Source organism: Arabidopsis lyrata, assembly GCF_000004255.2.
Source record: "Arabidopsis lyrata subsp. lyrata unplaced genomic scaffold ARALYscaffold_3, whole genome shotgun sequence".
Lineage (NCBI taxonomy): Eukaryota > Viridiplantae > Streptophyta > Magnoliopsida > Brassicales > Brassicaceae > Arabidopsis > Arabidopsis lyrata.
The window spans coordinates 4594048-4620439 of record NW_003302553.1 but is presented as its reverse complement, the minus strand read 5'-3'; the positions used below and the strand labels follow the sequence as shown (position 1 = coordinate 4620439).

Here is a 26392-nt window from a genome sequence, read left to right as displayed (position 1 = left end):
AATCCATGGATAAGCACTGGAATCAACCTCCGAAGGTATCCTCCAAAATAGATGATCTAAATTCGCAAAAATAGAATCCGAGGGGAAAATCCCCATAGCCGTAGGAATTTGAGAAAGTGCCCAAACCTGTCGTGCTGGGTGGCACTGAAAGAGTATGTGATTGACTGTCTCCTCAGGTACACCACATCTGGCACATCCTGAGTCACAAACAACTCCTCTCCTCTTTAAATTCTCTGTAACCGGTACACAACCCGTTAAGATTTGCCATAAAAAGTGACGTATCCTTGGTGGACATTGTACTTTCCAAGTGTTAGCCTTTAACTTAATGAGATCTGGCCCAATGAAAGAGGAGCTAGACTCTGACTTATCCAACCTTGCGGTATGATACCCCGACTTAACTGAATATTTGCCGGATTTTGTAAAGTGCCAACCCAAAGTATCCTCCTTGTGTATCGCTCCCACTGGTAGGGCACTAATTAATTCGACTTCATCCTGGTCAAAGATCGCCTTAAGGAGATCAATGTTCCAAAAATTCGACCGGCGGTCGATTAACATGTTTACTTTAAGAGATGGATCCATAATAGATCCATTACTTTTTGCTGGTCTCGGGAATTGAGCTGGAATCCATGGATCCTCCCAAACTGAGATAGAAGTCCCAGATCCGACTCTTTAATAATTTTAAAATAAACTACAATGATATCAAACCATAATTCTGGAACCCAACCAACTAAACCAATATTGGCCGGTCATACTTTGGTTTAGTGACGACATTGATTTTGATTTTGCTCCCAAATCGCGACTCCTCTCTCCTTGGGCAACAACGAAATCATCACCTTCTCTTTTACAGTCACCGGCGATCAATCAAGAGTCGATCTCCGGTAATCAGAAATTTTCCATTCCCCGACATGGCGATGACCATCGAAGGTAATCCAATCACCTCTCTTCCAATTGAATAATTTCCCGACGGAATCGAATCAGATTCAAGTCGATTTCCCCCTTTTACTTTTCTCCGTTTCTCTATGTTCATAGTACTATCCCCTAAGTTTTTGATTTGAATCTTGAACTACTCAGATTGCGTGTTTTTTGTGCTTCATGGATTGTTAGTTTTTGTGAGCTAGGGTTTCTGGGTTTTGAATTGTTCAAACTCACTCATTTTTTTTTCTAATTTTCCGGTGTGGATTTCTCCTGGAATGCTCAAATTTCTATCTTGGTACAGTGTAAGTTCTAAGACTTTGAAGCTCTTTAGTTACTTTTGTTGTTACACCCGAGCAGTGTATTCTCGTGATCTTACAGATTTTATTTTTCCTGATTTCACAGACTTGCTGGACTTGCTTTCATGTTTTCATCTAGTATCCTCCTACAGATCCTGGTACATTTCTGAATATAGCTATCTGCTTATAACTCTTGAAGCTTGATCATAAGATCCTGACTTAGTAGCTTTAGATTCTGCAAGAGACCATTTTTGTTTAGCTACTTGTGCGGTTTCTTGTCACACTTTATCGAAAATGATTAGCTAGTTCTGCTGTTAGGTTGTGAGCTGAGTATACTGGTCTTCTTTTGTACCCTTGTTGATGTAGCAAATAGAGTTGTGAGTCTTGGCCCATTTTACTGAGAGAGATACTTTGTGAAGTATTTGAAGTTACATTCAAACCTTCTTTCATTTTTGAAGTTTTCAGCTTTACTCTCTTGTATGTTGATTAGCAAGCTCTGGACCACAAAAACCATCTAAACCAAAATTACACTTATAATCCTTATCCTTACCGACCTGAGTATATGGTCAGCTGGGGTCCTTAGCCGATCCTGGTACTAACTTACTAGTTGACTTAAGACTTTCTGAACAATTTCTCTAAACTTAAGCATCTTCTCTCTTCAACTTATATCAGGTCCTTATATAGGTTTAGTTTGTTTTTGTTGCAATTCAACTAGAAGAAGAAAGGATAATCAGATTTACATTATCTGATACGTTTCTCATATCTTGTGATTCCCCTGGGTGTACCATGTAATGAGTAACACATGCTATAGTCATCTGGGAGATATAGCGATAACTATTTGTTTATAATTGTCAGGCATGTGCGATATATGGTAATTGGTGGCCAATGCTATCAGCACTCATGTATGTAGTGGTGCCTATGCCTTGTATGTTCTTTGGAGGAGGCTCAACTCAATTCCTTACTAGTCGGGACGGTGGAGGGTTAGTTACTAGAGACTTTTACTGCTACTTTGTAGTACATGAAACATCGATTACCATGTTTGCTCGTCCTTAAAACGCAGGTGGATAGATGCAGCTAAGTTCTTGACCGGAGCGTCGACCGTGGGAAGCCTCGCTATCCCAATCATCCTAAGGCATGCACAGATGATCGAGACAGGTGCAATGCTCATAGAATTCACATCGTTCTTCATTTTCATCTGCACTGTCATGTGTTTCCACCGGGCTAGTCTCGATGATGACTGGTAACATAGATGTTGTTGCGCTCGTGATTTACTAATTGGATCCGTATGAGAAAGAGAGAGTGTGAAGAAGATGAGGTTATTATGAACCCGAGAAAAAAAGTGGTTAAGAAAGTTGTGTTCTTCTCCCTCTTTTTGTAAAGCTTTGTATCACTCAGTGTCTGTAAAAAGTTTTAATCTTTTCTTGAAACAAAGTGCCAAAATATGTTGTTTCACATGGTCAGGAAAAAGTTTTATTCATCATTGTGAATGTTCTCTAGATTAGCTTCTAGAGATTACCAAAGAACAAGTGAAGAGTCATTTGTAATCACTAATCCTCAAGGGCTCAAGCAAACCAAACGAGCATAAATAACCAAAGAGGTGAAGGGAAATTAAATTTGTTATTTGTAAAACTGTCAGTCAACAATTTGAATTAGTAATAATTAGCGATCCCACATGGAAGAAATAATATAATATATATATGGTATGACTTGTTCCCTTCATTGCCGATCGTGAAGAAAAAAATATATTTTAACCTTGGACTTGCTCTAAGGAGGTGGTTTTCTAAAAAACCATCATCGTAATCTTCATCGGTTAACAGGAATCTCTTTGTCAATTGATTTCGCAATACTGGTTAAGGGTTTTGATAATCATGTTTTATCCAGAGACTAAACCAGATGGGGCCAGGCAACAACGATTAATGGTTAACAATAACACTTGTGAACAAAATCTTAGTTTACTTGTCCGACGTGGTCATGAAATAATGTCAAAAGGCCCTTCAGGTAAGCCCATGGACTAACAATAAGCCTTATGAGGGTATAAACGTAATTTACAGGAGTTCCGCTTCGTATATATATATATCCTCGCGAATCACCTCTCAAGGACTTAGCCGTCGTCTACTAGGGTTTAATCGATGTTCAGCAATTTAGGTTTTTTTTTCCTATTAGTCTTATGCTGAAAGTTTCTCGTTTCTTATAATCTCTGGAATAGTTTTTAGATTGCACGATTGTTTTTTCAATTGATTTGTTTGTTTGTTTGAACTCAAAAACGGCGAGGGATGATGACTCAATTAGATGTGCGAATGGAGAAATTCTTCATTTTGAGCTCAAAACTTTATTTGGCATAATAATCTGACTTCGCCTTCAACTTTTTTTTTTTTGTTTTCTATTGGAGGAATGGATTATGGATGATGATTCAATTAGATGTGCGAATGGTTTCATTATGAGCTCAAAAACTCTATTTGGCAATTTTTATCTGACATCTTCCATTTCTCCCATGTTCAATCCTATATTTCTCCTTTATGTGGAATTAATTTGATAGTTTTTTATTGTTTGCGAAATGAAATACATTTTGATTGTTTACCTGTTATGCTTATCCGTTTTGCAACTGTAAAGCTAAAGCAAATTGATATGTAATCCACAAGGTTAATTAGATTAACAAACATTAATTACATTGTTTGTGGCATTGTGATATACAATTAAGAGACCCATGTCATTGGATAAAAAGGAATAGAAAAGAACCATGTTTCTTTTTTTTTTTTTTTGGCTCCTCTCGTATCAATTTAAAAATATTTAACAAACAACAAAGTGAATGCTAGTACCTTTCTTTGTAAATGGTTCATAAGGAAGATAAACTAGTTCTCGGAGAATAATCAAATGTAAAGTTGATCACAAATGATAATTATCCACCCTCTGAACGAAATTAAGCATAGGTTCAGGTAACAAAATATTTACATTGAAATTTTGTTAAGCAGTACTTTTTAAAAATTTATAATATTAATCTCTATCCAGAAAGCAGAAACCGAAATTAATTTCTTTTCAGTGAAACCTCCAAAGAGAGGTAGAATTCAACAATGTATGCATCGAAATTTGGCCCAAACCACTAAATGCTTCGGAAGTTAGTAACCCAAAGTTACAACACTAGGTTCTTAAAGTTACATTTGGCCCAACACTCAGTTGTATACTATTTACCTACCAATGCTATAATCAACGTAATTTCTTTTTTTCTTCTTTTTTTTTTTCATATCTTCAAGTAAAATGTTACTAAAATGTTTTGAAGTCAAATATAAATTCAAACAAAAAACGAACGACCAATCTTTAATCGTTTACATGAACTGTGTAAGTGTAAGCTCTCTGAATCCATTCCTTGTTTCTTCAATATTTAAACGTTGCTTTGACCCCATCAAAAAGAAAAGAATACCAATTATAGAATAGAATTTTCATTTAATTGCATTTAAAATTCGCAAACTGGTCATTAAAGGAAATTAAAAGTGTGAGAGGCGTGAAGTTCATCATCCTACAAAACAAAACCTCCTCATCCACCGTTAGATTTGAAGTTCATCATCCAACGGCTAGAAATCTAATCCCGCTAATAATTTGACCGTTGCAATTTTGCTTTTAATGGCTCCTCTTCTCCTCTCCTCTCTCTCTCAATGATCCTTCTCATACTTTCAGATTCTTTCCATTAACAAGAAAAGAAAAGAAAAGAGTCTGAAAACACCGAAAGAGAAACGATCATGGCCACGAGACCTGTTATACGTCCTCAACCACTTAGAGGTTTATTCCGTTGACCCATCTCTGTTTTTTTTTTTTTTTTTTGTAATTGAGGATACATAATTTTGTTGTTGTTGATGGGTTTTTGCTTTCTGTACAAAAATCAGGTGATCGTCGTGCTCTTGGTGACATTGGAAACATCGATTCTCTTCTAGGAGTTGATGGAGGAAAGATTAATCGCCCAATTACTCGTAACTTTCGTGCTCAGTTGCTAGAAAACGCACAAGTTGCAGCCGCCGCTAACAATAAGGTTTCTTTTTTTCTCCTTTTGATAAATTTTTTAAGCCTCGTGATTCTTGAAATCTTATTTTTTTTTATTTCCTTGCTAAGGATCCAATTCTTGATGGAGCTACCAAGAAACAAGAAGTTGTAAGAGCGGTTCAAAAGAAAGCAAGAGGTGATAAGCGTGAGCCATCAAAACCTATTGAAGTGATTGTGATAAGTCCTGATACGAACGAGGTTGCAAAAGCTAAAGAGAATGTGTCGTCTAATAAGAATACTCTTCTGTTCTTGATGCTCGTAGCAAGGTAGATTATTCGATTCTTTGTTGGATATTGAAACCATAATGTGCAATGTTCTAATTATTTGGTTGTTTTGTATACACACTTAGGCTGCTTCTAAGACTTTGGATATCGATTATGTGGACAAAGATAATGATCTTGCTGCTGTGGAATATGTTGAGGATATGTACACTTTCTACAAAGAAGTTGAGGTACTTATAGTGGAACCTTCTTTTGTAATGCTTATGGATAAGTTATGTGATGTCTTCTTTAAGTTTGTTGTTTCGTCTTTTTTTTGTTGCAGAATGAGACCAAACCTCAGATGTATATGCATACACAACCTGAGATCAATGAGAAGATGAGATCAATCCTTATAGATTGGCTTGTAGAAGTTCATGTCAAGTTTGATCTCTCTCCTGAGACTCTTTACCTCACTGTCAACATAATTGATCGTTTCCTATCTCTGAAGACTGTGCCTAGAAGAGAACTACAGCTTGTAGGTGTTAGTGCTTTGCTTACAGCTTCGAAATACGAAGAAATTTGGCCTCCTCAGGTCAATGACTTGGTATATGTGACAGATAACTCCTACAACAGCAAACAGATTCTAGTGATGGAGAAAACCATTTTGGGAAATCTTGAATGGTACTTGACAGTTCCAACACAGTATGTGTTTCTTGTGAGGTTCATTAAAGCCTCGGGTTCTGACCCGAAAGTGGAGAACATGGTTCACTTTCTAGCTGAGTTGGGTTTGATGCACCACGACAGTTTGATGTTCTGTCCTTCCATGTTGGCTGCATCAGCAGTATACACAGCCAGATGTTGCTTGAACAAGAGTCCTACTTGGACTGATACACTGAAATTCCACACCGGCTATTCCGAATCTCAGCTCATGTTAGTCTTCTTCTTGCTCTCTCTCTATTTATTCTAGCACAAGCGTGATCACTATGTTTGTATACTGATTTGTGTATGTGTGTCTAACTTTCAGGGATTGCTCAAAGCTTTTGGCTTTCATTCACTCGAAAGCGGGGGAGAGCAAGCTACGCGGTGTGTTTAAGAAGTATTCGAAACTGGGAAGAGGTGCTGTTGCTTTGATTTCACCAGCCAAGTGTCTTTTGTCGTCTGCTCCATGAACAAGGCTTGAGAGAAGTTGTATTGCAAACTCTGCATCTTAGTAGATTCTATATCTTTTTATATGTAAAGGTTTTGGTTCTTGTTGAGAAATGATGTTTCCGTATGAATTCAAAAGTATTATAATGAAACTCTTCTGTTGTTCTATATCAGAATCGTTTTGGTCATATTTTTTAACTGTGGTGGAGTCAAATTCGAATACTTATATTACTTGAAAACTTTTTTGTTCTTCATAAGAACAACCAAGTATGATGATATGATCAATGTTAGTTGTTAAAATTGCCAATTTACTCTTGTCAAAACAATAATTTCCATTAAAAAAATTTGTGAATTATGATACTTGTCAAAACAAAATCAAGAATATAAAGCCTAACGTATGTATCATCATCTTAATGATGTCACATAATAATAAACAATGAATGAAACGACGACGTAGCGCGTAATCAAAGCCCTGAGGGTATTTAAGTCAAATTCTCAGAGGCACTCCGATATAACCCTAGTATATAAAGTAGATTTGTAGCGCCGTTAGTGTCTTCCTTGTTTCCACTGAGCAGCATCCAAAAACACTATCGCTTCGTCTCTTCTCTGATCCATTGCTGAAGATGGTAAGCTCTTTCTCTACAACACTTGTCTCTTCCAGATCATTTGGTTTCGTTAGTCTGTAGGGAATTGAGATCTGCGATGAGATAACTTCTGAGATTTCATCAATTAAAAATTTGGGGTTGTCTGATTAATCGCTATGTATTGGTATTGAGCTGATGGTATGTGTACGATGTAGCAGTAATTATGGTTAAACCAATGAACAATTTGTTTCTCAAATGTGTTTTGCTCTCTCTCTGTTTATAGTCGTCGAAGAGAAAGACTAAAGAGCCAAAGGTTGAGAATGTGACTCTTGGACCTGCTGTTCGTGAAGGAGAGCAAGTTTTCGGTGTTGTTCACATCTTTGCTTCTTTCAATGATACTTTCATTGTAAGCTTCTCTTTGTTTCTTTGAGTTTGTGTGGTATAAACTTGTTTTCAGTGCATTTATGACATTGCTTTCAATATTTTTGCAGCATGTGACTGATCTCTCCGGCAGAGAAACTCTTGTTCGCATCACCGGTATGTTTCATAGTAGTCTTTTGTTATCTGTGCTTATGTTAGTGTAGACTCTAATCTCTCACAATATTTCTATAGAATTCATTTATATTCTGTGTAATTTGATGATTATGTGACTTCAATCTTCGAATGCACATTTTGCAGGTGGCATGAAGGTGAAGGCTGATCGTGATGAGTCCTCTCCTTATGCTGCTATGCTTGCAGCTCAAGATGTTGCTCAAAGATGCAAGGTCAGAAATGATTTGATATTCATACTTTTTTTTCTTATAATCACATTGAGCTTCTGGATGATAATGTCTAATGCTCCATATGTGACAGGAGCTTGGCATCACAGCCATTCACGTGAAGCTCCGTGCTACTGGAGGAAACAAAACCAAGACTCCAGGTCCTGGTGCTCAGTCTGCTCTCAGAGCCCTTGCTCGTTCTGGCATGAAGATTGGTCGTATAGGTAAATTCAGAAACTGAATATCTCTCACTTCGTCTTGTTTATTGCAACTTTTGATTGCTCATTGCAAACTGAATCTTTCTTGAATGCATTTGCAGAGGATGTGACTCCGATTCCCACAGACAGTACACGCCGAAAGGGTGGACGAAGAGGAAGAAGACTGTGATTGCACGATGAGGCTCATCATCGTCCAAATGTCCCCTTGAATACCTATGTATTTTCTTGGGTACACTTCGAAGTTAGTTTTGTCTCTCTCCAATTTATCTTTTGAGTTCCTTCAAGAATATTATAAGCTGTGTTTTTCTTCAATATTGTATTTGGAGTTTTGGTAATGATAGTGACTGATCGTGTTGTGTTACTGTTAATCGGCTTATTTGATATTTTCTCCTTTCTCTCTTTTAACTTTAGTTCATCAAATGGAAACTTCTTCGAGATAGTTAACGCTATGTGTGCTCTATAGAATTAGATTAGAAAGTCTAATGCAGTTATAGTAATTTTTGTCGTGATGGTTCTGAATCCAAACCAAGCCAGATTGTTGTCATCTTGTCATAATCTGTTTTTGAGGCCTAATTATTCAACCAAAAAAAAACAATCAATTTTTTAGAATGAAAAGAGTTGATTGATATGGGGAATGTGGTAATTACTAATTACTATGGGAGAGATTGTCTGAGAAACATCAAATATCGCAAGTCTGGCTTTTGGAACTTTTGGTTAGAATGTTAACGATATCACTTAGTTTGTGATTAATGCCATCACTTGGAAGAAATAAATTTATAAGCAGATTATAACCATCATCATCAATTTGTTCTTAGCCTGAGCTCTTCGTACATATTAATATTATAAGCAATTAAGCATTAGGCCTCCTCCTTATAACCTCAAGCAATGAGTTGATTCTCATCATATCCTCATTTTTTGATGCTCTTGGTTGTTAGCGAAGAATGCTTTGTTATGTTCTAGTCTCTTGCTACCTTTATGAGAAGGTAAAGCACATGCAATATTTCCTAGTAAGGAGAAGGGCTCGGTAATTAATTGATGAAGGTAGGAACATTTTTTTTTATATGTAGTTTTATGGCTTTTGAATACATGTATTTCAGATCATTTTGAATGAGGGTAATCAAAGAACTCCATAAGAAATTATTGTTAAAACTAAACCAGTAATATAATAGAGTAAATATCGAATATTATCATCACCGGGTGTTTGGTCTAGTGGTATGATTCTCGCTTCGGGTGCGAGAGGTCCCGAGTTCGATTCTCGGAACACCCCGTTCCTTTTATTTTTTAAATCATTTGAAAGCAGTTAAAGGCTTTCTTTTTTGCGGTCAAACCCAGTAACATTGGGCTTTAAAACGACGCCGCTTTAACCCCTCTAGATTTCCAGGACCGACGTCGATTTTTTTCTCTTTCTTTCTGGAATCAATCGAGTAAAGTGTTCATAGCTGAGAAGAAAGAAAAAAAACCCTAAGCTCTCGTTTTTCGTCTTCTCCGATTCTGCAAGTATGAGTCGATCTGGTCAGCCTCCGGATCTCAAGAAGTAAGTTGTCTTCGCCACTTGTTTGATTTTCTCTGTATCCGTTTACTTGAAGTTTTTGGTTTCATCGAGCTTCTACTTCTTCGTGTTTCTGATTTTAGTCTTCGTTCGTTTCATGTGATGCAGGTACATGGACAAGAAACTCCAAAGTAAGTTCCATCTCTTTCTTCCACTTTTTCAATTTTAAAGCGTTTTTAAGTTTCACCTAAATCTCTTGCTCATGTGAGAATTGCTTACAACTTTTGAACCGATTGCTCAACTTAAGAGCGATATATAGTGCGATATTAATGCCATTTCAAGTCATGTAGTATTACTTGGGATTGCGTTATTCTGTCTACTAATTTAACTTGTGTTTACAATTCCAAAATATTGATACAATGCTTAGTATATTTCAATGTCACATAGAAATCTGCCAATTATGTATCATAGCACAGTCTCATTACAATTTGTTTAGTCAAAGTTTTTTGTAACTTGGTATGGTCATGAGAAGTTATTGTCTGCTTTTTTGGTTGCTCCCAATGTAGTTAAGCTTAATGCCAACCGAATGGTTGTTGGAACTCTCCGTGGGTTTGATCAGTTCATGAATCTTGTTGTGGATAACACTGTTGAAGTCAATGGTGATGACAAAACTGACATTGGGATGGTGGTACGTTTCTCTCTACCTCTCTTTTGAAACCCACAGAATCTTCTGCTGTGTTCATCTATCATTTTGTTTTGTTTAAAAATTCCACATTTCCTGGATGCAGGTTATAAGAGGTAACAGCATTGTCACCGTTGAAGCTCTCGAACCAGTTGGAAGATCTTAGCTTATGACTTTGCACCCTCAAGTAATCATCTTCTGTAATATGAGTTTGACTTAGTTTGCTCTCTGTACCGGCATGAATCGAACTTGAGTTTTATTTGATGAAATCCTCTTCTTTGGCTCATTTTACCCGTGTTCGGTCCTGCTTATGCTCTATTGATTTTTCTGAACCCTTGATTAGATGGCAACAAACCAATCTGGATACTGTCTTTCTGTTATGATCTCTTATCATGTGTTAGTCAGGTCTCTAAGTTCTATAATCATTTCAAGTTAGAGAAATCAAAGCAGTCATGAAAAAAAGCTAATTTTTGAATGGTCAAAACCTTTACACAAAGCAAAATACTTTTGTTGTGGGGATCTAAATTTTGGGTAAATGAGCTCCAACGGTCGTGTCTCTTGCTTTACTACTATCCTAACATTTTTATTTCCCACTTTTTCTCAAAGTGAGATCATAATTATGCCGTTTGGCTCGTATGTTATTATAAAGATGTTATATGAATAAGAAGAAGAAGCAAAAGAAAGAAAAAGAGAAGTGAAAGTGGAAGGCATCAAGGAAGCATGTGCCCCACGAAGTATTATTGTTTGTGATGCAAAATGAATGAAATGGTACAATATCTATCTATCTATCTCCAATAAAACAGCAACAACAACAACATGTAACCACAACGGAATGTTCGGCACGTGGGTCGTCGTCGGCACACACGTGGGGTGGTTTTGTTCCAACTTACATTTCATATCTACCACAAAAACTATTGAGTTGAAATACCTTTTTTGGTAGAAAAGTAGATATTTGTGTTTTTGTCTGGAATTTCTAAATTGTTTTTGTCCAAGTCATTATACAATTTGATGTGTTTTTTAACATTTCGTGGTCGGGGATCTCCAACTAATATAACAAAGTATAAGAATTTTAAACACATGGATTTACAACTAATCCAAAAAGAACTTTCACCAACTTCACTTATTTCCTTTTTCTTTTATTCTTTTAGCTTTAGTTTTGGGGAAGAGGCTATGGAGAGAGTCTCAGAGATTGCTTCTCTCTAAATTCTAACATTAAAAAATGATTCCATGAAAACGTAAACTATCTTCATATGTTTTTATTCTCGTTGACCATTGCAAGTAACTAAAAGATTCATTTTGGATGCAAGATATTCAATGAACTTCACCATCCATTTTTTATTTCTTCGAAAATTGATTATACAATATCAATCTCATTTTGTTTGTCACAATATCAAATCTCAATTGGAAAGTAAATGTAACAAGTCACATATAGTAGCGTGGATTAAAATTTGTGCTTACCTATTCCATCATTTCTGTTCCACTTTTTTTTTTCTTCTTAAAATGCCATATTTGTGATACTACTTCTAGGAACATTGGTTGTTATTAGGTTTACCAAGTACATGAGACTAGTCTTATTGTAGATAATCTTTTACTATTTTTTCTCAACTGATTTATTATGGATTTATGGTAGATTTCTTCTTCGTTTTTTCTAATGTGGTAAATTTATCCGGTAGGGAAATGATACTATAAGAGTTAGATAATAGTCCAAATTTGAGATATCTTATAAGATTTGATATTACACATAGAAACAAAAAGTTATTACATAATACAAATCTTGCAATGTTTCTTTTCTTCATAAAGAGAAAGACACCAAAAAAAAATATACTTAAAAAAAAAAAGACAGCTCGACCTTCATCTTCCTCGTTAATTCTTCCTCTTCTCTCACCTACCTCCACCAATCTCTCTCTGTTCTCTGTGAATAGAATACGAAGAAGAAGAAAGAAAGAAAGATCGATCGAAGAGTGATAATTACAAGCCACCAACTAAAATCCTTTCTTCAATTCAACTCTACGCGTCGCTTAGTAGTACCCAAAAGTTTTAATCTTTTTGAGTTTCCCCAACAGAAAATCATTAATTACCCATTACTAATCCATTTTTCTAGGTTTTCTCTTTTTCCCTGAAAATTTTTCCTTATTAAAGATTGATTCTTTATTGCCATATTGATTTTGACCTCTCCATCACTGTTTTGAGAGAGTACCCATCACTCCAAGATTTGATTTTTTTGGATTATCCTTTGAGAAAATGGCTAAAGTTCTTAAATCGAGCCAATCATGTCATTTCCCTTCACCTTCAAGCTCTTCTTCTTCTTCTTCTACATCATGTGGAGGCAATGATGGTGGTAATAGAGACCCACATTCTCCTTTTAACATTTCTCGTCGCGAGGAAGAAGAAGAGGAGGAGAGAAGCGAGAAAGAGAGAGAAAGATTTGAGCTTTCTTCTGCATTGGAGATTTTAGTTTCTGCTATTAGAAGGTCTGTGATTGGTGGGTGTGTTGGTGAAGAGGATCTTTGTTCAATGGAGATTGGTGTTCCCACAGATGTTAGACATGTCGCTCATGTCACCTTTGATCGTTTCCATGGCTTCCTTGGCTTGCCTGTTGAGTTTGAACCTGAAGTCCCAAGACGAGCTCCTAGTGCAAGGTTCGTTTATTAATCCCAAAATCAAGTTTTGCATAAAAAGATGATCGATTTTTCTGGTATTGTTTGGTGATTGCGGTTCTCGTAGTTCTTGTTCTAGTGAACAAAATCTTGAATAAGATTCAGTAGTTTCCATAATTGAAATCCTCTTCTGTTAATAGAACCAGGGTCTCTTTACCTGCAATTAGTGTATCCTCTGACATCAATTATCCAAACTTTTTGACGTTCTTGAATCTTTAGTGAGATAGATAGATTTATGACTTCTTGTGTGTATACATTTTATAGCTCTGCCTTCTATAATTAGAGTCCCTGACATCAATGATCCCAAACTTTTTATTTCATGTTCTTGAATCAAATTCTCATGTCTTCGATGAGTCTGGATGAAAAACGCTATTGTGTGGTTTAACTCTTTTGTTAGCTCAGAAGCTGATTAGACCTTGATTGTAATGCAGTGCTACCGTGTTTGGAGTCTCTACCGAGTCAATGCAGCTATCATATGATACTAGAGGGAACGTCGTGCCTACTATACTTTTGATGATGCAGAGTCACTTGTACAGTAGAGGCGGATTGCGGGTGCGTGTTAATCTCCATGTTTGAAACAATTTCCATCTGGTTTGATGAGTATGGGTAAATAAATTTTCATTTGCTTGGTTTGTTGCCATATAGGTAGAAGGAATTTTCAGGATTAATGGTGAGAATGCTCAAGAAGAGTACATAAGGGAAGAGTTGAATAAAGGTATTATACCTGATAACATCGATGTCCACTGCTTAGCAAGTCTCATTAAGGTAAAAACCCATAAACTCCACAAGGATCTTATTTTTTCTTTTCCCTGATTGTCTTTTACTTGTTTTTGAATTTGGTTTTTTCTTGGTTTTTCCTCTAGGCTTGGTTTAGGGAACTTCCTAGTGGCGTTTTGGATTCACTTTCACCAGAGCAAGTAATGGAGTCTGAGAGTGAAGATGAGTGTGTGGAACTTGTAAGGCTTCTCCCTTCAACAGAAGCTTCTTTGTTAGATTGGGCTATCAATCTAATGGCTGATGTTGTTGAGATGGAACAACTTAACAAGATGAATGCTCGAAACATTGCCATGGTTTTTGCACCTAACATGACTCAGGTAAGTTTCTTGTATGAATCTCTAAAGATAGTTTTATGTGTCGTTTTTGTTAAATGACATCAGTCAAATTGCAGATGTTGGATCCATTGACGGCTCTAATGTATGCTGTGCAAGTTATGAACTTTCTTAAAACACTTATTGTGAAGACGCTTAAAGACCGAAAAGAATCTCGAGATAAGTTGGTTCCAGCCTCAAATCCGAGTCCTCGGGACCATAATGGTGATCAGAGCAGCAGTAGACAGTTGTTGCATCTCATGAAAGCTAACAAGGGGGAAAGTTTAGACAACTTTGAGGCAGAGATGAAAGACAAAGAAGAGTCTGCAGATGAAGAAGAAGAAGAAGAAGAATGTGTGGAATCTCGAGAACTTGTTGACATAAAAAATTCTTCTCTGGTTAACAGCAACAATGGAGGTTTTGGACAGAAACACAATGGTTGGGAGGAGCAGAGAACCATGTCGAAAGCGAGTAGTATTGTGGGACGTGTGAACTACAGAGTTGAGCTATTCGAAGCTTGGCGGTGAAAGAAAGGTTAATTGTTGATGTTTTTGATCCATCTTTTGGATTTTCTTGATTCGGGTTTTGTGGGATGGATGGATAGATGCTTTTGAATTTTGATGATGGTTGCTTGTGTATCAAGAAATGCTACGTTTCTGCATATAATGTCAATGATAAGTGTCTGTTTCTCTTCTTAAGGTTTTATCTTGGTACTTGAAAGTTTTGCAGGAAATAACTCATTTACCAAATCGTTACGGATTTGGTTATTAACAAAAGATGTTGAAATCGAACAGAACAAAACACATTACAAATACAATCACACTTTTTTCCAATACTAGCACCACATTGAGTGGCAGATCTTGGAAGGAAACAAATGAACAGTAGTAAAAAAGAAAAAACATACGACAGAAGTTGATTATTTCTTAGTCAACGAAACGACAAGACTGAGAGTCGTTTTGTTCCTGCAGTTGGCATGCTGAGTCACATGGTGTGCATACTTATCGAACAAGGTATCGATAATGTCTTCTCCAAAATGAGCAACGAGCATTGGTTCACTAACAGCTCTTATACAATTGGCTTCATCGTGTCCTGCTTCATAGTCATCTTCTTCGTAGTTACTATGACCAAGATCGAATCCATGCGTCTCCAATTCATTGATTTCAAAAGAGCCCTCGTTTCGTATCACTTGTTTGAGTTCTTGTACGTTCGGATCATAAAACGGCATGTTGAATGCATCCAGCTTTGATTCACTCACAAGACCCTGTTTTATATGAAGATCGCGATGAGTACCATGTCTAAAACTCAACAAAATTTGGTATATGTTTAAGTAAAATATATCACAAAGAAATGAATAGTTTGATTTGATATACCTCGAAGAGTAGGTCGCGGAGAGATTTTGATAGCAATGTCCAAAAGTGACAACAATCTCTATACAATGGATCGTTCAGAGTGTTTCTCCCGATGAAGGTGAGAACCATACGTCCATTAGAGACAATTTCTTCAGAACGTAACCTTAGAAACATGGAGAAATCTTTTTGGAATTGATTCAAGTAAGCCTTGTATGCACTTTGAGGACTTGAACTTGTTATGTACACATTCCCCTTATTATTCTCAAGTTTTTCGGGAACCTTTAATCATCATGAGCACACAATATTACATCGTTTAAATCTCTCGATTGTTTCCATATGAGTAAAAGAAAATCTTAAGATTTATAAGTACCTTAGAGAGCCAATGGAGGGCATACGAGGAATGTATGATATGGAGGCTATTGCGGGAGAAGAGTCTGGAATAGAAGGAACCTGGAGCTCCATAGACGAAGCACGATGCTTTGCTTGTGATCATGAGCTCCTTGTTGAAGAATGGTACGAACTTGAAGGTCGTGTTGAAATCGTTTTCCGGGAGATCGTTCAGACAACAATCTATTTCTGGTGGGTTTTTGTTCACATGTTGGCACAACACACTAATGGTGTTGATGATCTCAGAGATAGCCAAAAACGTGTTTTGTCCCGAAGAACAACCCAATTCAGCAACTTTGATGTACGTAGGAAAGTCTAAGCTCATCATCATTTCTTCTGTGGTTTTTACCAAGACTGGTTTGGCCATTGTTAAAACTTTTCTCTAAAAACCAAATAAGAGACAGTACTACGTTAAACAAAAACTATTATTCTCTCCATAATCTGTTTATTATAGACGATCGATATTCATTAATAACTTGGAACTGTACGTCTTTTACGTTTTGGAATTGTCACAGACATATATAATCATGTATTAATTTCTTAGGATGAAGTTTTACAAATATGAGGCAGGACAACATATTTAGAGATAGAGGGAATCATAATCGAAATTGTTAGGCAGATTGAAAATGGCACTACATGTTATATCAGATTCCATTTACGACCCGTGACATATAAACCTAGACTGGACCCAGCTCCATACGATAACGACAAACAATACATGATTTTAATTCATTTTTATATCATAAGTGTTGATGCATATTCGGGCGTTTAAAATTCGACTTTTGTACATGTCTTATTTTTAATAAAAATTATAAGTGATCTAATCAAACCTTATACTTTTGTACATGTCTTATTTTTAATAAAACTTATAAGTGATCTAATCAAACCTTATAGTCCAATAGGAACTGTCATTTTTTTTTTTTTTAATCTTTTTGTTTGTTTGTTTGGCAAAACCGTCACTAACAATAACGCATATACCCGCTTTACTAAACTAAATTAAAATATACCCAACTACTCATGCATAATATTTGGATTTTTTACAATTCATATAAACGGACATAAATATGTTGTTCTTATATAGTAGATGTGAATTCATGTAATAATTTGATTTTTTTTGGTATGAATGTAATAATTTGATTTTAATTATTAGTTAGTTCATGTTTTAGATTTTACAATTTTATCATAACTAATTAAATGATTGAAAAATTTATTTGTATCCACAAATAATATCGATATAAATTTGGGTTAAAACTAAAAGGAAATTAAAAGAAGATTTTATATTGAAGAACCTGAAGACGAGAATTGGTGGAGTAACTGTTGGTTCCATCTCCACCACTCATACATAGAGCTTTCACAAATGCATATTCATCATCACACTTATCATCATTATAACTGCATCAAGATATACATATATTCTTTATCAAAAAAAAAAAAAGATATACATATATTGTTACATACATAGCTGCATGCATATATATATTTGAAAATACTAAAATCAAAGCAAAATGTGTGTGTGTGTTGCCTTAGTGAAGATGAATTGGAGAGAAGAACCTCAAGGAAGGAATGGTGTCGATGAATCTTGGATCCATTTTAAGTATCGTACTGATTTGGTGATAAGATTAAAGGAGAATTATCTGAAGATGTTGTGTATGGATGATGCACCACACACTGACACACATCTCAATTTATAGAGAGATGGGAATCAATCAAGGTCGCATAAAAAAAAATATGAAAAATGCCAAGTGTACTAGTTGCAAAGTCGTTTGCGCTTAATTAAGACCCAAAACAAAAAAAATATTGATTCTCAAATTGTGTTATACCTATATTATTTGGATAAAATTTATGGTATGTTATTGACTTTACGATTTGGATCTCAGAGCTGATCTTAACAAATGAAGAAGGCAAGAAATAAAATAACACGTTAAAGTGCTTATCCTTGTGAGAATTTCTTCCATTTTTAGCCGTTGCGGTTTTCATTAATATTAAAAATATGAAAACTATAAGAAAATAATTAATTTATCTCGCTTTTAAATAATGAAAAACGATGACAATAATTTAAATTAGGAATATCAATCCTAAAACAAATAAGCATATGTTTAAAATACTCGAAATACACTTTTAATGAACTTTCTTAATTAAAATGTGAAATTCTATAGATGTCAGATCCGAGACAAACAAAAAGAACAACATAAAAATGTTTTAACTTACGGGTCTATATATATATCACATATGTATGACCAAAAAATGACAAAAACAGAAAACACGATGATTTTATCATTGTGGGTGTTCATGTTGTAATGAAAAAGACAAAAAGGTAATCGAATAGAAAACCACTTGGTTCTAGGATATTCAGAATACTAGGACACATTTTATATAATATATGTCAAATAATTCTTGATTAAATATACATAAAACACGAATTTAAACAAACTATAATCTATAAACTGCCTAGTTGTGAACAGTTGCGTGTATCTTCCATTAATTAAAGACTTGAAAGTGACAATTAACTAAGTTTAGTCTCAAATAATAAGTGTGAACGGAGTTTGTGCTTAAGAATTTCTGCCTAGTCTTCGAAGATTCGTTTAAGCAAACCGTGTGAATTTTAAGATAATCTCTACTAGCAGCAACATAGAAGTTCTCTAAAAATTATATGTAGCATTAGATGTGCATGTGCTTATAAACCTCGAATCTTCTCTCCATAAACGAATACTGATGGTAATGCATGCATGCATGCATGTATCATGTATGGTGTTGAAACATGTGGACGATGCTTTGACCCACATGTAAAAGTTCCATGCCACGTAATTCTAATCAAGTGGAACACCAGAGTCTTTGTTTTTTCTTTTTTTTTTTTTTAAATCTTACTGGCTGATTTGGTCAGTCCCGATTAAATGCACTGAAGTGCTTCAAAGTAAAAAAAAATTCGAAGGGCCACCATACTGGCTGTTTTGAGTTTAGAATGTTTTCCAACTAATGCTAAGGGTAGCCAGATCGCCTGGACTACCATGTAAACTGCTTGGACTTTTGGTCCAAACCCAGACTTTTCACACAGATGTGTTTTTTGTTTTCAAAGTGGATCGAAACTGGGTTAGTTCCTTCAAATATTTTCTTAATTTCCAACTATCACTGGACCACACATGTGTAGTTGTTTTTTTTCTTAACAACCACATATTGATGTTTTTTAAAAGACTATTAGTTAGGTTGGTGATCCATTTCAGAACAAAAATATTTACATAAGAGAACTCAACAAATCTAGTTTTAGCTAGAAAAATTCAAATTTATTTACAAAAAATGCAAAAACAAAATTAACGGAATCATAAAAAGAAATCTGAATCATCTTAATCTAATATGCAGAGTTGGTCTCAAATATCTGAGTTTAATTTATCTCTGGTCGAAAAATTCTTTATTGTCCATATCAACAGTTCCATTCAGACAGACCATGTGTGGAACACAAAGTCTCATTTTCTTTCGTACTAACAGCTAATTTGTTGCGGGTCTAAGTCTAACTGATGGTACGTACGTCACCATTCATTTAAGCAAAGCATGATGACTCGATACGTTCAAATTTTCTCGTACAAAAAAAGATTCTTTTATAGTTTAGTACACGTTTTAAAAACCGGAAATATTGGATGGGTGGTCGTGGTCGGACCTCTTCAACAGGCCAAACTGGATTTACTAAATTTTCTAGATCAATCAAAAAGAAAAATAAATTTTTTAGAACTTTAAATGTGGAAAAAAGATTTTTAAGTAAAACAAAAACCAAAAAACATCTGAAAAACAAGTAAAAACATCATAATTTAATAATTTTCTTGAAACCTAAATTCTCATGTTTTTTTTCAGCCTCATTAATTAGCATGTTAAACCTACAATTTTTCATGAAACATAATTTCTTGAAACGTAATTCTCATAATAAAACCTAATTTTTATCATGAGAATTTCACTCTTTAAGTTAGAAATTGTTTTTTTTTTTTTGGGGCAAAAGTTAGAAATTGTTAACCTCATATTTTTTCGTTCCTACCTAGCTAATTGTAATTTGCGTTGATTATATTTATAAGCGAATAGAACTGGAACCGAACTACTTTCGGTTTAGTTCGGTTTGATCATTTTGGTTAAAGATAAGTTTCGATTTGGTTCGGTACGGTTCTGTTATATTACGTTATGACCCTGGTATCTTTCCCTCCGTCACCGGCGAGGCACTTCGCCGTCGTCGTGCAAGTGAATTATCTCTCTCTCTCTCTTCGCCTCGTCGATTTGGGTATCTTCTCTGAAATTCAGTTGATCACTTGTTCTCCAGATTCTAGATCAATTCTCCCGATTTCGATTTCGATTTCTGATATATGTTATTCTCTAACCTTGTTCCGTTTGGTTTGATTCGTAGTAGCGACGATTCCACTAGAAAAAAAAAAAAGACTTTGTTTGGAGCTGATGAGAATCAGTGTCATTTCGCAATTGCAGCGAAGCTTCTCAATGGAATTTCCATCACTCGTTTCTCTCAAACTTCCATCTCCAATGTATGTAGCTCATTGCGTTTGTTCAAAAAAAAAAAAAAAAAAAAAGGTCTTTTGTTGATTTCTTTGGTAATGGACATTCTTTTACATGTAGGGAGACTCATCTATGGTATATTCGACCAGATGAAGTGAAAATTCCATCTCTTTTAAAACACTACTCTCAACTTCTGTCACCATCTGAGATAGATAAAGTTTCTCAGCTTCGAGGCGATCAGCTTAAGAAGAATGCTTTGCTTGCTCGAACCTTGGTTCGGACCACCATTGCAAGATGTATGTTTTGCTTTGTTTCTTGAAGATTGATTAGCTTAGTGACCTGAACCTGGCCTTTGTAGAGGGAAGCTATTAGCAAGTCTCTCATGTTATGGCCAACAGTAGAACTCAATTACAAAGAAGACTTATATATTTTCAATCAGTGATATTGCATTACCTGAATTGGTGTTTACATGCAGACTGCTTTATAGAAATTCTAGATTTTAACTGGAGTTTTCAGAGCATTAATTGTAATGGTTTTATTACTAGATCAGACAAACAATGCAGTCGATCCTCGGTCCTTGATGTTTAAGAAGAATACCTATGGGAAGCCTGAGGTGAGACAGTTATTTGGGATTATACTAGACTAACTCATAGTCTCGGCTTAGGAGGAAAACTTCATTTGTTCTTGTTTAAGCTTTTACAGGTAGATTGGCAGAATTATAAGAACTGTAATATCCCACCATTGCATTTCAATATCTCCCACACAGATTCATTAATTGCCTGTGGGGTGACTGTACATGTTCCGGTAAGTCTTCTATTCAAGCAAATGCATACAGTTTTGTCCAAAATTAGTGGTTTCTGGTTTTAAATTTGAACAGTTGCAGTTTACTACGACTGTAGGTTGGTATCGATGTTGAAGACAAGGAAAGGAAGATTAAACATGACGTCTTAGCATTTGCAGAAAGATTCTACTCTGCTGATGAAGTGAAATTTTTGTCAACTATACCGGACCCTGAAAGTCAGCGAAAGGAGTTTATTAAGTTATGGACTCTAAAGGTAGTTTCTACTAACAACAGATTTTCTTAGATCCTGAAAATTGTTACTTATCAAAAGTTTAAAAACTGTTGTGATGATTCTTTATTCAGGAGGCATATGTGAAAGCATTAGGAAAAGGCTTTTCTGCTGCACCTTTTAATACCTTCACAATCCAATCTAAGGCTGGAACAAAAGGGGAATACAATCTTTGCAAGGTTTGTTTTATACTTGAATCACACTCTGGAACTGAAAAGCGTGTTTATAAAATGCAATTAGTTGTACACTTTCTGAAATTTTAGTATAGTGTATAAACAGACAGTAGTGGTAGATTTAGTAAGACTCTTGATTGTTTTCTCTAGACATCTGAAATGACTACCAGTTCACTGGAGAAGACAAACAATTGCAACGGAGAATGGAAGTTTTCCCTTTTGGAGTTGGCTGATTCTCATTATGCTGCAATCTGTATTGAAGATGATCAAGCTAGTGGAGGTGCAATTTCAATTCACATAGCTCTTGATACTGAAAAATCCATTTTATTCAGTAATTTCTTCATCACATCTTTTTCCTTCTTGCAGGAGCTCCTATGAGGGTGATTGTTCGAAAAACCATCCCGTTTGTAGAAGATGAACTTATTTCTGAAAGCATACTTCTTTAGGTAGTGTAGCCTTCAGATTTCTGTTGTTTTGAGTACATTGTGGTACATTCTGCGCAAGCGGAAAATAAAAATAGCCTATTATGGGACCATTAATCATGTATGTGAGACACTTGGAAGATCACCAGTAATCTTTGCACGAGCAGACCCCGTCTTTGAAATAGTGGAACCGAGATGCATCTCTTACAACAAACCGGCGATCTACAATCTTGCTAACCAGCTTGATAAACACATGACAATCTTCACAAACCCTCAAATTCTTTATCACGAGAATTTCTGTGCCTGGAATACTGTTGAGAATCCCAAAAGCTATTGCTAACCTCTCGCTATGCTCACGGGTAGTGCTCGAAACCTCTTCGCCTCTATCACAGTCCATGTTTCCCGCAAGCTCCATCACAGAAGTCTCTAACTCATCCAACATTCTGTGGACTTCCTCTGTTTGCTCATGACTTCTATCGCCAGCTAAAAACAAGTGAACTTTTCCCTTGTGTTCCACATAACTATACCCAGGCTTTTTCCTGAATGCTCTCTCTCTCATCATTACCCGGATTCTCCAGATTCCTTCTTGGTTTTTCGAGTCTGAATATATATTTGACATCAATACATAGTAGCCAATGTTCATGGGTTCAAACTCAATCACCTTTGCAAAAGCTAACTCTGCCATATCCACATTCTTATGGATTTTACATGCACCCAAGAGAGCACCCCAAACAGCACCGTCCGGTTCAACAGGCATTGAATCTATAAACTCCATGGCTTCATCTAGTCGACCAGCTCTTCCGAGTAGATCAACTAAGCAAGAGTAGTGTTCAGGACCAGGCTCCAGCTTATACTCTCTCTTCATCGCTCTAAATAACTCTAAACCTTTATCGGTTAGCCCTGAATGGCTGCAAGCAGATAAAACCATTACAAACACCGCTCCATCGGGTCTTATGCCTCTTTTTATCATATCATCAAAAAGCGTAAGCCCAGTCTCTCCCATTCCATGCATCCCATAACAACCTATCATGGCGGTCCATGAAACTAAGCTTTTTACAGGCATGATGTCGAAAACAGCACGTGCCTTTGCCAAGTTACCGCATCTAGCATACATACTAATCAATGCATTGCTTAAAAACACATTTGGTGCAAAACCATTGGCTTCTACTAACTCCCCTACTTCCTGACCAATCTTCTTAGCTCCAAGATGGGCACAAGAAGATAGAACACTAACCAATGTAAAAGGATCAGGACAAACACCCGATGATTTCATCTGCTCAAAAAGTTCCAGAACATCGTAAGCTAGCCCGTTCTGTGAATATCCAGAAATCACAGCATTCCAGGTAATCAAACCCTTCACAGGCATCTCATCGAACAACCTCCTACCCGATTCTACCGACCCGCATTTCATGTACATTGTGATGAAACTATTCAAAACAGCTACTTCAGAATATGTTCCTCCTTTAACACATTCACCGTGAAGAGACCTCCCAAGCCAGAGGTATTCAGGAACCGTGCAAAGCGGGACAAGCCCAAGTATTGTAACTGAATCCACAGATACGCCAGTTTCCTTCATCCTACGAAACATAAACGCAGCATCAGAGACCTTCGAGTTTGCTGTATACCCAGATATCAAAGCGTTGTAACAAACACCAAGCTGACTTGAGTGAGGATTTTCTTCGAACACCTTGCGTGCATCCTCTACCAAACCGCATTTACAGTACATTGAGATCAGAGCCGTCAGCACAAAGGGCTCAGCTTCGCAACCTCCTCTGATCACGTGGCAATGGAGCTGTTGGCCGGAGACAGGGAGCGAAAGGGAAGCACATGACTTGAGAATGAAAGGGAAAGAGAACGCGTCGGGAGAAGAACCTGAACGGAGCATTGACCGGTAAAGAGAGATAGATTCAGTGAACAATGACTGATATGCGAGCTCTCTCAGACGCACGTTCCATGACGTCGAAGCCACCGCGGAGTTCCGTACAAAGCTTGGAACGACGGTCATGGTCTCCGCCGATGATGACTTGTTTGCCTAAAACGCAAAGTTTCATCCTTTATGAGAGTAAGGCCCAAATAATATGGGCCTGACTGGCCCAAACTACTTGAGTCCGAAAATTTGGGGAATAGAATTATACGTAAAACCAGATAGACCATTTCTTCTTCTCAAATGCTGCTACTTTCCTCCATCTGCAAATCGTTGCCGCCGCTATTTCCTCAATAAACCAGATTAAGCTTTCTCTTCTTCATAATCTTTCTCTACCGCCGTAGGTTGGAGGGAAGCTCGCGCGGCAAGTTATCGCCGGAGCAGCTTCCGACCACGGATCAGGCTAACTAGGAGCTCAGTTTCTGGTAAGAAAATCGGTTCAATCACTGTTGTTTTATTAGTTATGGTAGCTGAGTGGTTTTCGAATGTTATCTGATGGATCGTGAAATTTCTGAAGATTGAATAGATCATCTTTTGTTTGTGCATAAGGGGAGGATAAGCTGATAGTAGAAAATCCTGATTAGACAATTGATGGTATTGAGTGATAACTAACCTGAGGAGTAGGATTGATTTCTAGGGTTCTTAAGAGATGGATTTTTTATCATGTTCCTTTCTTTTTCGTCATTTTTATGGAGTTATAAACTCGGAGCTGTATTACTGGCTTTGATCATCTCTTGCGAAAGCAATGTGTTTTAAACAAGGTCTAGTGAAAACCATTAAGCAATGTGTTTATTGTGCTGCTCTATCGCTTAATTGCTTAGTGCTTATTCTATAACTAGCTAGTCGAGGATATGGATAAGGTGTTTGTAGAGAAGCCAATGAGATATTGTTTCTTACTTTTGGTTCTCTTATAAGTTCCTCTTAAATTTTATTGGACTGTGGAGGAATACTATCTAGTCCGTGTTGAGAATGTTTTCAGAGAATCTTTTTCCAGGTCTTATCTTCTTTGATTGCCTTGAATTGTTTAACCAAATGACTTGTAATCTTTTGGGATTTTTATCTGAGGCTTGGGTTGTACTTTATCATTTTCAAGTCACAGATTTTGCTAACAGATAAGTTTAGCTTTTGCTACTATTGCTGGTATGATAACATATTTAGATGAATATTGACAGGCTTAAATTACTGACTTGCTACGTTCACAATATTTCTCTAATCTTTGGGACAGATATCAGCGTGGGTACTCACTTGGGTAAGGTGATTTGGAGCTTCTGTACATTTTTCATCATGCCGAGCCGGAGAAGTGAGTCTGCCGTTAAGCTTATTACATACTCTGAGGAGCTTGAGGATGGAAAACCGTTCGTTGCTTTTTCCAATTGTCTTCCTGTGAAGGCTTTAAACCGTGAACCTGCTGGTCATGCCTTCCATTCTGCTGCTCTTAAACTGCATGGTTGTGCAGAAGAACCCACAGACGATGAAGGTGTTGATAAGAAAGTGGGAGATGATAAAGAGAAGGAATATGTTCCTTCATTCAACTCGTATGCCAACAAAGGAAAAAAGAAGTCTGGTACCCAGCAACAAGACCACTATGCCTTGTTGGGTTTGAGCAATTTAAGATATCTTGCGACAGAAGATCAGATTAGGAAAAGCTATCGTGAAGCTGCGCTGAAGCATCATCCTGATAAACTCGCTACTCTCCTTCTTGCAGAGGAAACAGAAGAAGCCAAGGAGGCAAAAAAAGATGAGATAGAATCTCGCTTCAAAGCGATTCAAGAAGCATATGAGATATTGATGGACCCAACAAGGAGAAGAATTTTTGACTCCACTGATGAGTTTGATGACGAGGTTCCATCAGATTGCTTGCCGCAAGACTTTTTCAAGGTGTTTGGTGCAGCTTTTAAAAGAAATGCTAGGTGGTCAGTGAATCAGCGTATTCCAGATTTGGGAGATGAAAACACAACACTTAAAGATGTTGATAAGTTCTACAATTTTTGGTACGCTTTCAAGAGTTGGAGGGAATTTCCTGATGAAGAGGAGCATGATCTTGAACAAGCAGATTCCCGTGAAGAACGGAGGTGGATGGAGAAGGAGAATGCAAAAAAAACTGTGAAGGCTAGAAAGGAGGAGCATGCTCGAATCCGGACTCTTGTTGACAATGCGTATAGAAAAGACCCGAGAATTGTGAAAAGAAAAGAGGAAGAAAAGGCCGAGAAGCAACAGAAAAAAGAAGCAAAGCTTCTGGCCAAGAAGAAGCAGGCAGAGGACGCTGCTATTGCTGCTGAAGAAGAGAAAAGGCGAAAAGAAGAAGAAGAAAAGCGAGCAGCAGAATCTGCACAACAACAAAAGAAAACTAAGGAAAAAGAGAAGAAGCTCTTACGCAAAGAACGTAATCGTCTTAGAACTCTCTCAGCTCCTCTCGTGGCTCAGCGTCTGCTTGGCATCTCCGAGGAAGATATAGAGAATCTATGCATGTCACTAAACACCGAGCAGTTGCAGAATCTATGTGATAAAATGGAAACAAAGATC

At 36.6% G+C, this 26392-nt stretch overlaps 9 protein-coding genes and 1 non-coding gene across 12 annotated transcripts in view; 8 read left to right on the top strand and 2 right to left on the bottom strand.

Moving 5' to 3' along the window:
- The first annotated feature begins 754 nt into the window (after nucleotides 1-754).
- LOC9320917 (vacuolar protein sorting-associated protein 55 homolog) lies at nucleotides 755-2624 on the top strand. 2 transcript variants are annotated; one of them, XM_021032672.1, is made up of 4 exons: nucleotides 755-1217; nucleotides 1318-1369; nucleotides 2067-2191; nucleotides 2272-2624. In XM_021032672.1, the coding sequence occupies exons 2-4, from the start codon at nucleotides 1337-1339 to the stop codon at nucleotides 2453-2455; spliced, it is 342 nt and encodes a 113-aa protein (XP_020888331.1). In that variant the 5' UTR covers nucleotides 755-1217; nucleotides 1318-1336; the 3' UTR covers nucleotides 2456-2624. The 2 variants fall into 2 exon arrangements, with proteins under 2 accessions (XP_020888331.1, XP_020888330.1); XM_021032671.1 differs by having other exon boundaries at nucleotides 757-924.
- Nucleotides 2625-4605: 1981 nt separating this feature from the next.
- Nucleotides 4606-6776, top strand: LOC9320916 (cyclin-B1-3). The gene is given in 7 exon segments (XM_021032612.1): nucleotides 4606-4982; nucleotides 5087-5229; nucleotides 5310-5471; nucleotides 5474-5506; nucleotides 5590-5691; nucleotides 5784-6370; nucleotides 6465-6776. Coding segments are annotated over 7 exon segments (1212 nt in total). The 5' UTR covers nucleotides 4606-4942; the 3' UTR covers nucleotides 6610-6776.
- A 320-nt stretch (nucleotides 6777-7096) lies between these two features.
- Nucleotides 7097-8547, top strand: LOC9320915 (40S ribosomal protein S14-3). The gene is made up of 6 exons (XM_021032668.1): nucleotides 7097-7212; nucleotides 7454-7576; nucleotides 7662-7707; nucleotides 7849-7934; nucleotides 8023-8152; nucleotides 8248-8547. Exons 1-6 carry the CDS (start codon nucleotides 7210-7212, stop codon nucleotides 8313-8315), a joined length of 456 nt encoding a protein of 151 aa, XP_020888327.1. The 5' UTR covers nucleotides 7097-7209; the 3' UTR covers nucleotides 8316-8547.
- Nucleotides 8548-9341: 794 nt separating this feature from the next.
- TRNAP-CGG lies at nucleotides 9342-9413 on the top strand. The gene has a single exon. It is a non-coding gene; the product is annotated as a tRNA-Pro (tRNA).
- A 73-nt stretch (nucleotides 9414-9486) lies between these two features.
- Nucleotides 9487-10603, top strand: LOC9320914 (probable small nuclear ribonucleoprotein G). Its single transcript, XM_021032675.1, has 4 exons — nucleotides 9487-9680; nucleotides 9804-9826; nucleotides 10202-10323; nucleotides 10424-10603. Exons 1-4 carry the CDS (start codon nucleotides 9646-9648, stop codon nucleotides 10481-10483), a joined length of 240 nt encoding a protein of 79 aa, XP_020888334.1. The 5' UTR covers nucleotides 9487-9645; the 3' UTR covers nucleotides 10484-10603.
- Nucleotides 10604-12066: 1463 nt separating this feature from the next.
- LOC9318801 (rho GTPase-activating protein 4) lies at nucleotides 12067-14760 on the top strand. The gene is made up of 5 exons (XM_002884801.2): nucleotides 12067-12956; nucleotides 13406-13526; nucleotides 13620-13739; nucleotides 13838-14068; nucleotides 14143-14760. Exons 1-5 carry the CDS (start codon nucleotides 12559-12561, stop codon nucleotides 14587-14589), a joined length of 1317 nt encoding a protein of 438 aa, XP_002884847.1. The 5' UTR covers nucleotides 12067-12558; the 3' UTR covers nucleotides 14590-14760.
- An 88-nt stretch (nucleotides 14761-14848) lies between these two features.
- LOC9320913 (salicylate/benzoate carboxyl methyltransferase) lies at nucleotides 14849-17488 on the bottom strand. The gene is made up of 5 exons (XM_002882688.2): nucleotides 17350-17488; nucleotides 17088-17190; nucleotides 15782-16180; nucleotides 15433-15690; nucleotides 14849-15323 (listed from the first exon to the last, which is right to left on the bottom strand). Exons 1-5 carry the CDS (start codon nucleotides 17385-17387, stop codon nucleotides 14979-14981), a joined length of 1143 nt encoding a protein of 380 aa, XP_002882734.1. The 5' UTR covers nucleotides 17388-17488; the 3' UTR covers nucleotides 14849-14978.
- Nucleotides 17489-19921: 2433 nt separating this feature from the next.
- LOC9318800 (L-aminoadipate-semialdehyde dehydrogenase-phosphopantetheinyl transferase) lies at nucleotides 19922-22090 on the top strand. 2 transcript variants are annotated; one of them, XM_002884800.2, is made up of 9 exons: nucleotides 19922-20053; nucleotides 20177-20309; nucleotides 20401-20576; nucleotides 20826-20893; nucleotides 20983-21084; nucleotides 21180-21335; nucleotides 21425-21529; nucleotides 21674-21803; nucleotides 21890-22090. In XM_002884800.2, exons 1-9 carry the CDS (start codon nucleotides 19957-19959, stop codon nucleotides 21967-21969), a joined length of 1047 nt encoding a protein of 348 aa, XP_002884846.2. In that variant the 5' UTR covers nucleotides 19922-19956; the 3' UTR covers nucleotides 21970-22090. The 2 variants fall into 2 exon arrangements, with proteins under 2 accessions (XP_002884846.2, XP_020888281.1); XM_021032622.1 differs by lacking the exon at nucleotides 19922-20053 and having other exon boundaries at nucleotides 20202-20309; nucleotides 20831-20893.
- LOC9320912 (putative pentatricopeptide repeat-containing protein At3g11460) lies at nucleotides 22063-24059 on the bottom strand. The gene has a single exon (XM_002882687.2). The coding sequence runs from the start codon at nucleotides 23948-23950 to the stop codon at nucleotides 22088-22090; it is 1863 nt and encodes a 620-aa protein (XP_002882733.1). The 5' UTR covers nucleotides 23951-24059; the 3' UTR covers nucleotides 22063-22087.
- Nucleotides 24060-24102: 43 nt separating this feature from the next.
- LOC9318799 (dnaJ homolog subfamily C member 2) overlaps nucleotides 24103-26392 on the top strand; it is a 3460-nt gene continuing 1170 nt past the window's right edge. The window contains 2 exon segments of the mRNA XM_021032678.1: nucleotides 24103-24294; nucleotides 25095-26384. Coding sequence (XP_020888337.1) covers nucleotides 25154-26384 — 1231 coding nt within the window. The 5' untranslated portion in view covers nucleotides 24103-24294; nucleotides 25095-25153.

Bases quoted from the DNA above. Each gene is read 5' to 3' on its own strand.
- LOC9320915 (XM_021032668.1), top strand. The intron at 7,577-7,661 runs GTAAGCTTCTCT...ATATTTTTGCAG, and splicing joins CTTTCAATGATACTTTCATT to CATGTGACTGATCTCTCCGG. The intron at 8,153-8,247 runs GTAAATTCAGAA...ATGCATTTGCAG, and splicing joins CATGAAGATTGGTCGTATAG to AGGATGTGACTCCGATTCCC.
- LOC9318801 (XM_002884801.2), top strand. From the start codon at position 12,559: ATGGCTAAAGTTCTTAAATCGAGCCAATCATGTCATTTCCCTTCACCT. The intron at 13,527-13,619 runs GTGCGTGTTAAT...GTTGCCATATAG, and splicing joins ACAGTAGAGGCGGATTGCGG to GTAGAAGGAATTTTCAGGAT. The intron at 13,740-13,837 runs GTAAAAACCCAT...TTTTTCCTCTAG, and splicing joins GCTTAGCAAGTCTCATTAAG to GCTTGGTTTAGGGAACTTCC.
- LOC9318800 (XM_002884800.2), top strand. From the start codon at position 19,957: ATGACCCTGGTATCTTTCCCTCCGTCACCGGCGAGGCACTTCGCCGTC. The intron at 21,336-21,424 runs GTAGTTTCTACT...TTCTTTATTCAG, and splicing joins TTAAGTTATGGACTCTAAAG to GAGGCATATGTGAAAGCATT. The intron at 21,804-21,889 runs GTGCAATTTCAA...TCCTTCTTGCAG, and splicing joins AGATGATCAAGCTAGTGGAG to GAGCTCCTATGAGGGTGATT.
- LOC9320912 (XM_002882687.2), bottom strand. From the start codon at position 23,950: ATGACCGTCGTTCCAAGCTTTGTACGGAACTCCGCGGTGGCTTCGACG.
- LOC9320914 (XM_021032675.1), top strand. From the start codon at position 9,646: ATGAGTCGATCTGGTCAGCCTCCGGATCTCAAGAA. The intron at 9,681-9,803 runs GTAAGTTGTCTT...CATGTGATGCAG, and splicing joins CAGCCTCCGGATCTCAAGAA to GTACATGGACAAGAAACTCC. The intron at 10,324-10,423 runs GTACGTTTCTCT...TCCTGGATGCAG, and splicing joins AAACTGACATTGGGATGGTG to GTTATAAGAGGTAACAGCAT.
- LOC9320917 (XM_021032672.1), top strand. From the start codon at position 1,337: ATGTTTTCATCTAGTATCCTCCTACAGATCCTG. The intron at 1,370-2,066 runs GTACATTTCTGA...TATAATTGTCAG, and splicing joins GTATCCTCCTACAGATCCTG to GCATGTGCGATATATGGTAA. The intron at 2,192-2,271 runs GTTAGTTACTAG...CTTAAAACGCAG, and splicing joins ACTAGTCGGGACGGTGGAGG to GTGGATAGATGCAGCTAAGT.
- LOC9320913 (XM_002882688.2), bottom strand. From the start codon at position 17,387: ATGGATCCAAGATTCATCGACACCATTCCTTCCTTGAG. The intron at 17,191-17,349 runs GTTCTTCTCTCC...ATCTTGATGCAG, and splicing joins GACACCATTCCTTCCTTGAG to TTATAATGATGATAAGTGTG. The intron at 15,324-15,432 runs GTATATCAAATC...CATATAAAACAG, and splicing joins TCCGCGACCTACTCTTCGAG to GGTCTTGTGAGTGAATCAAA.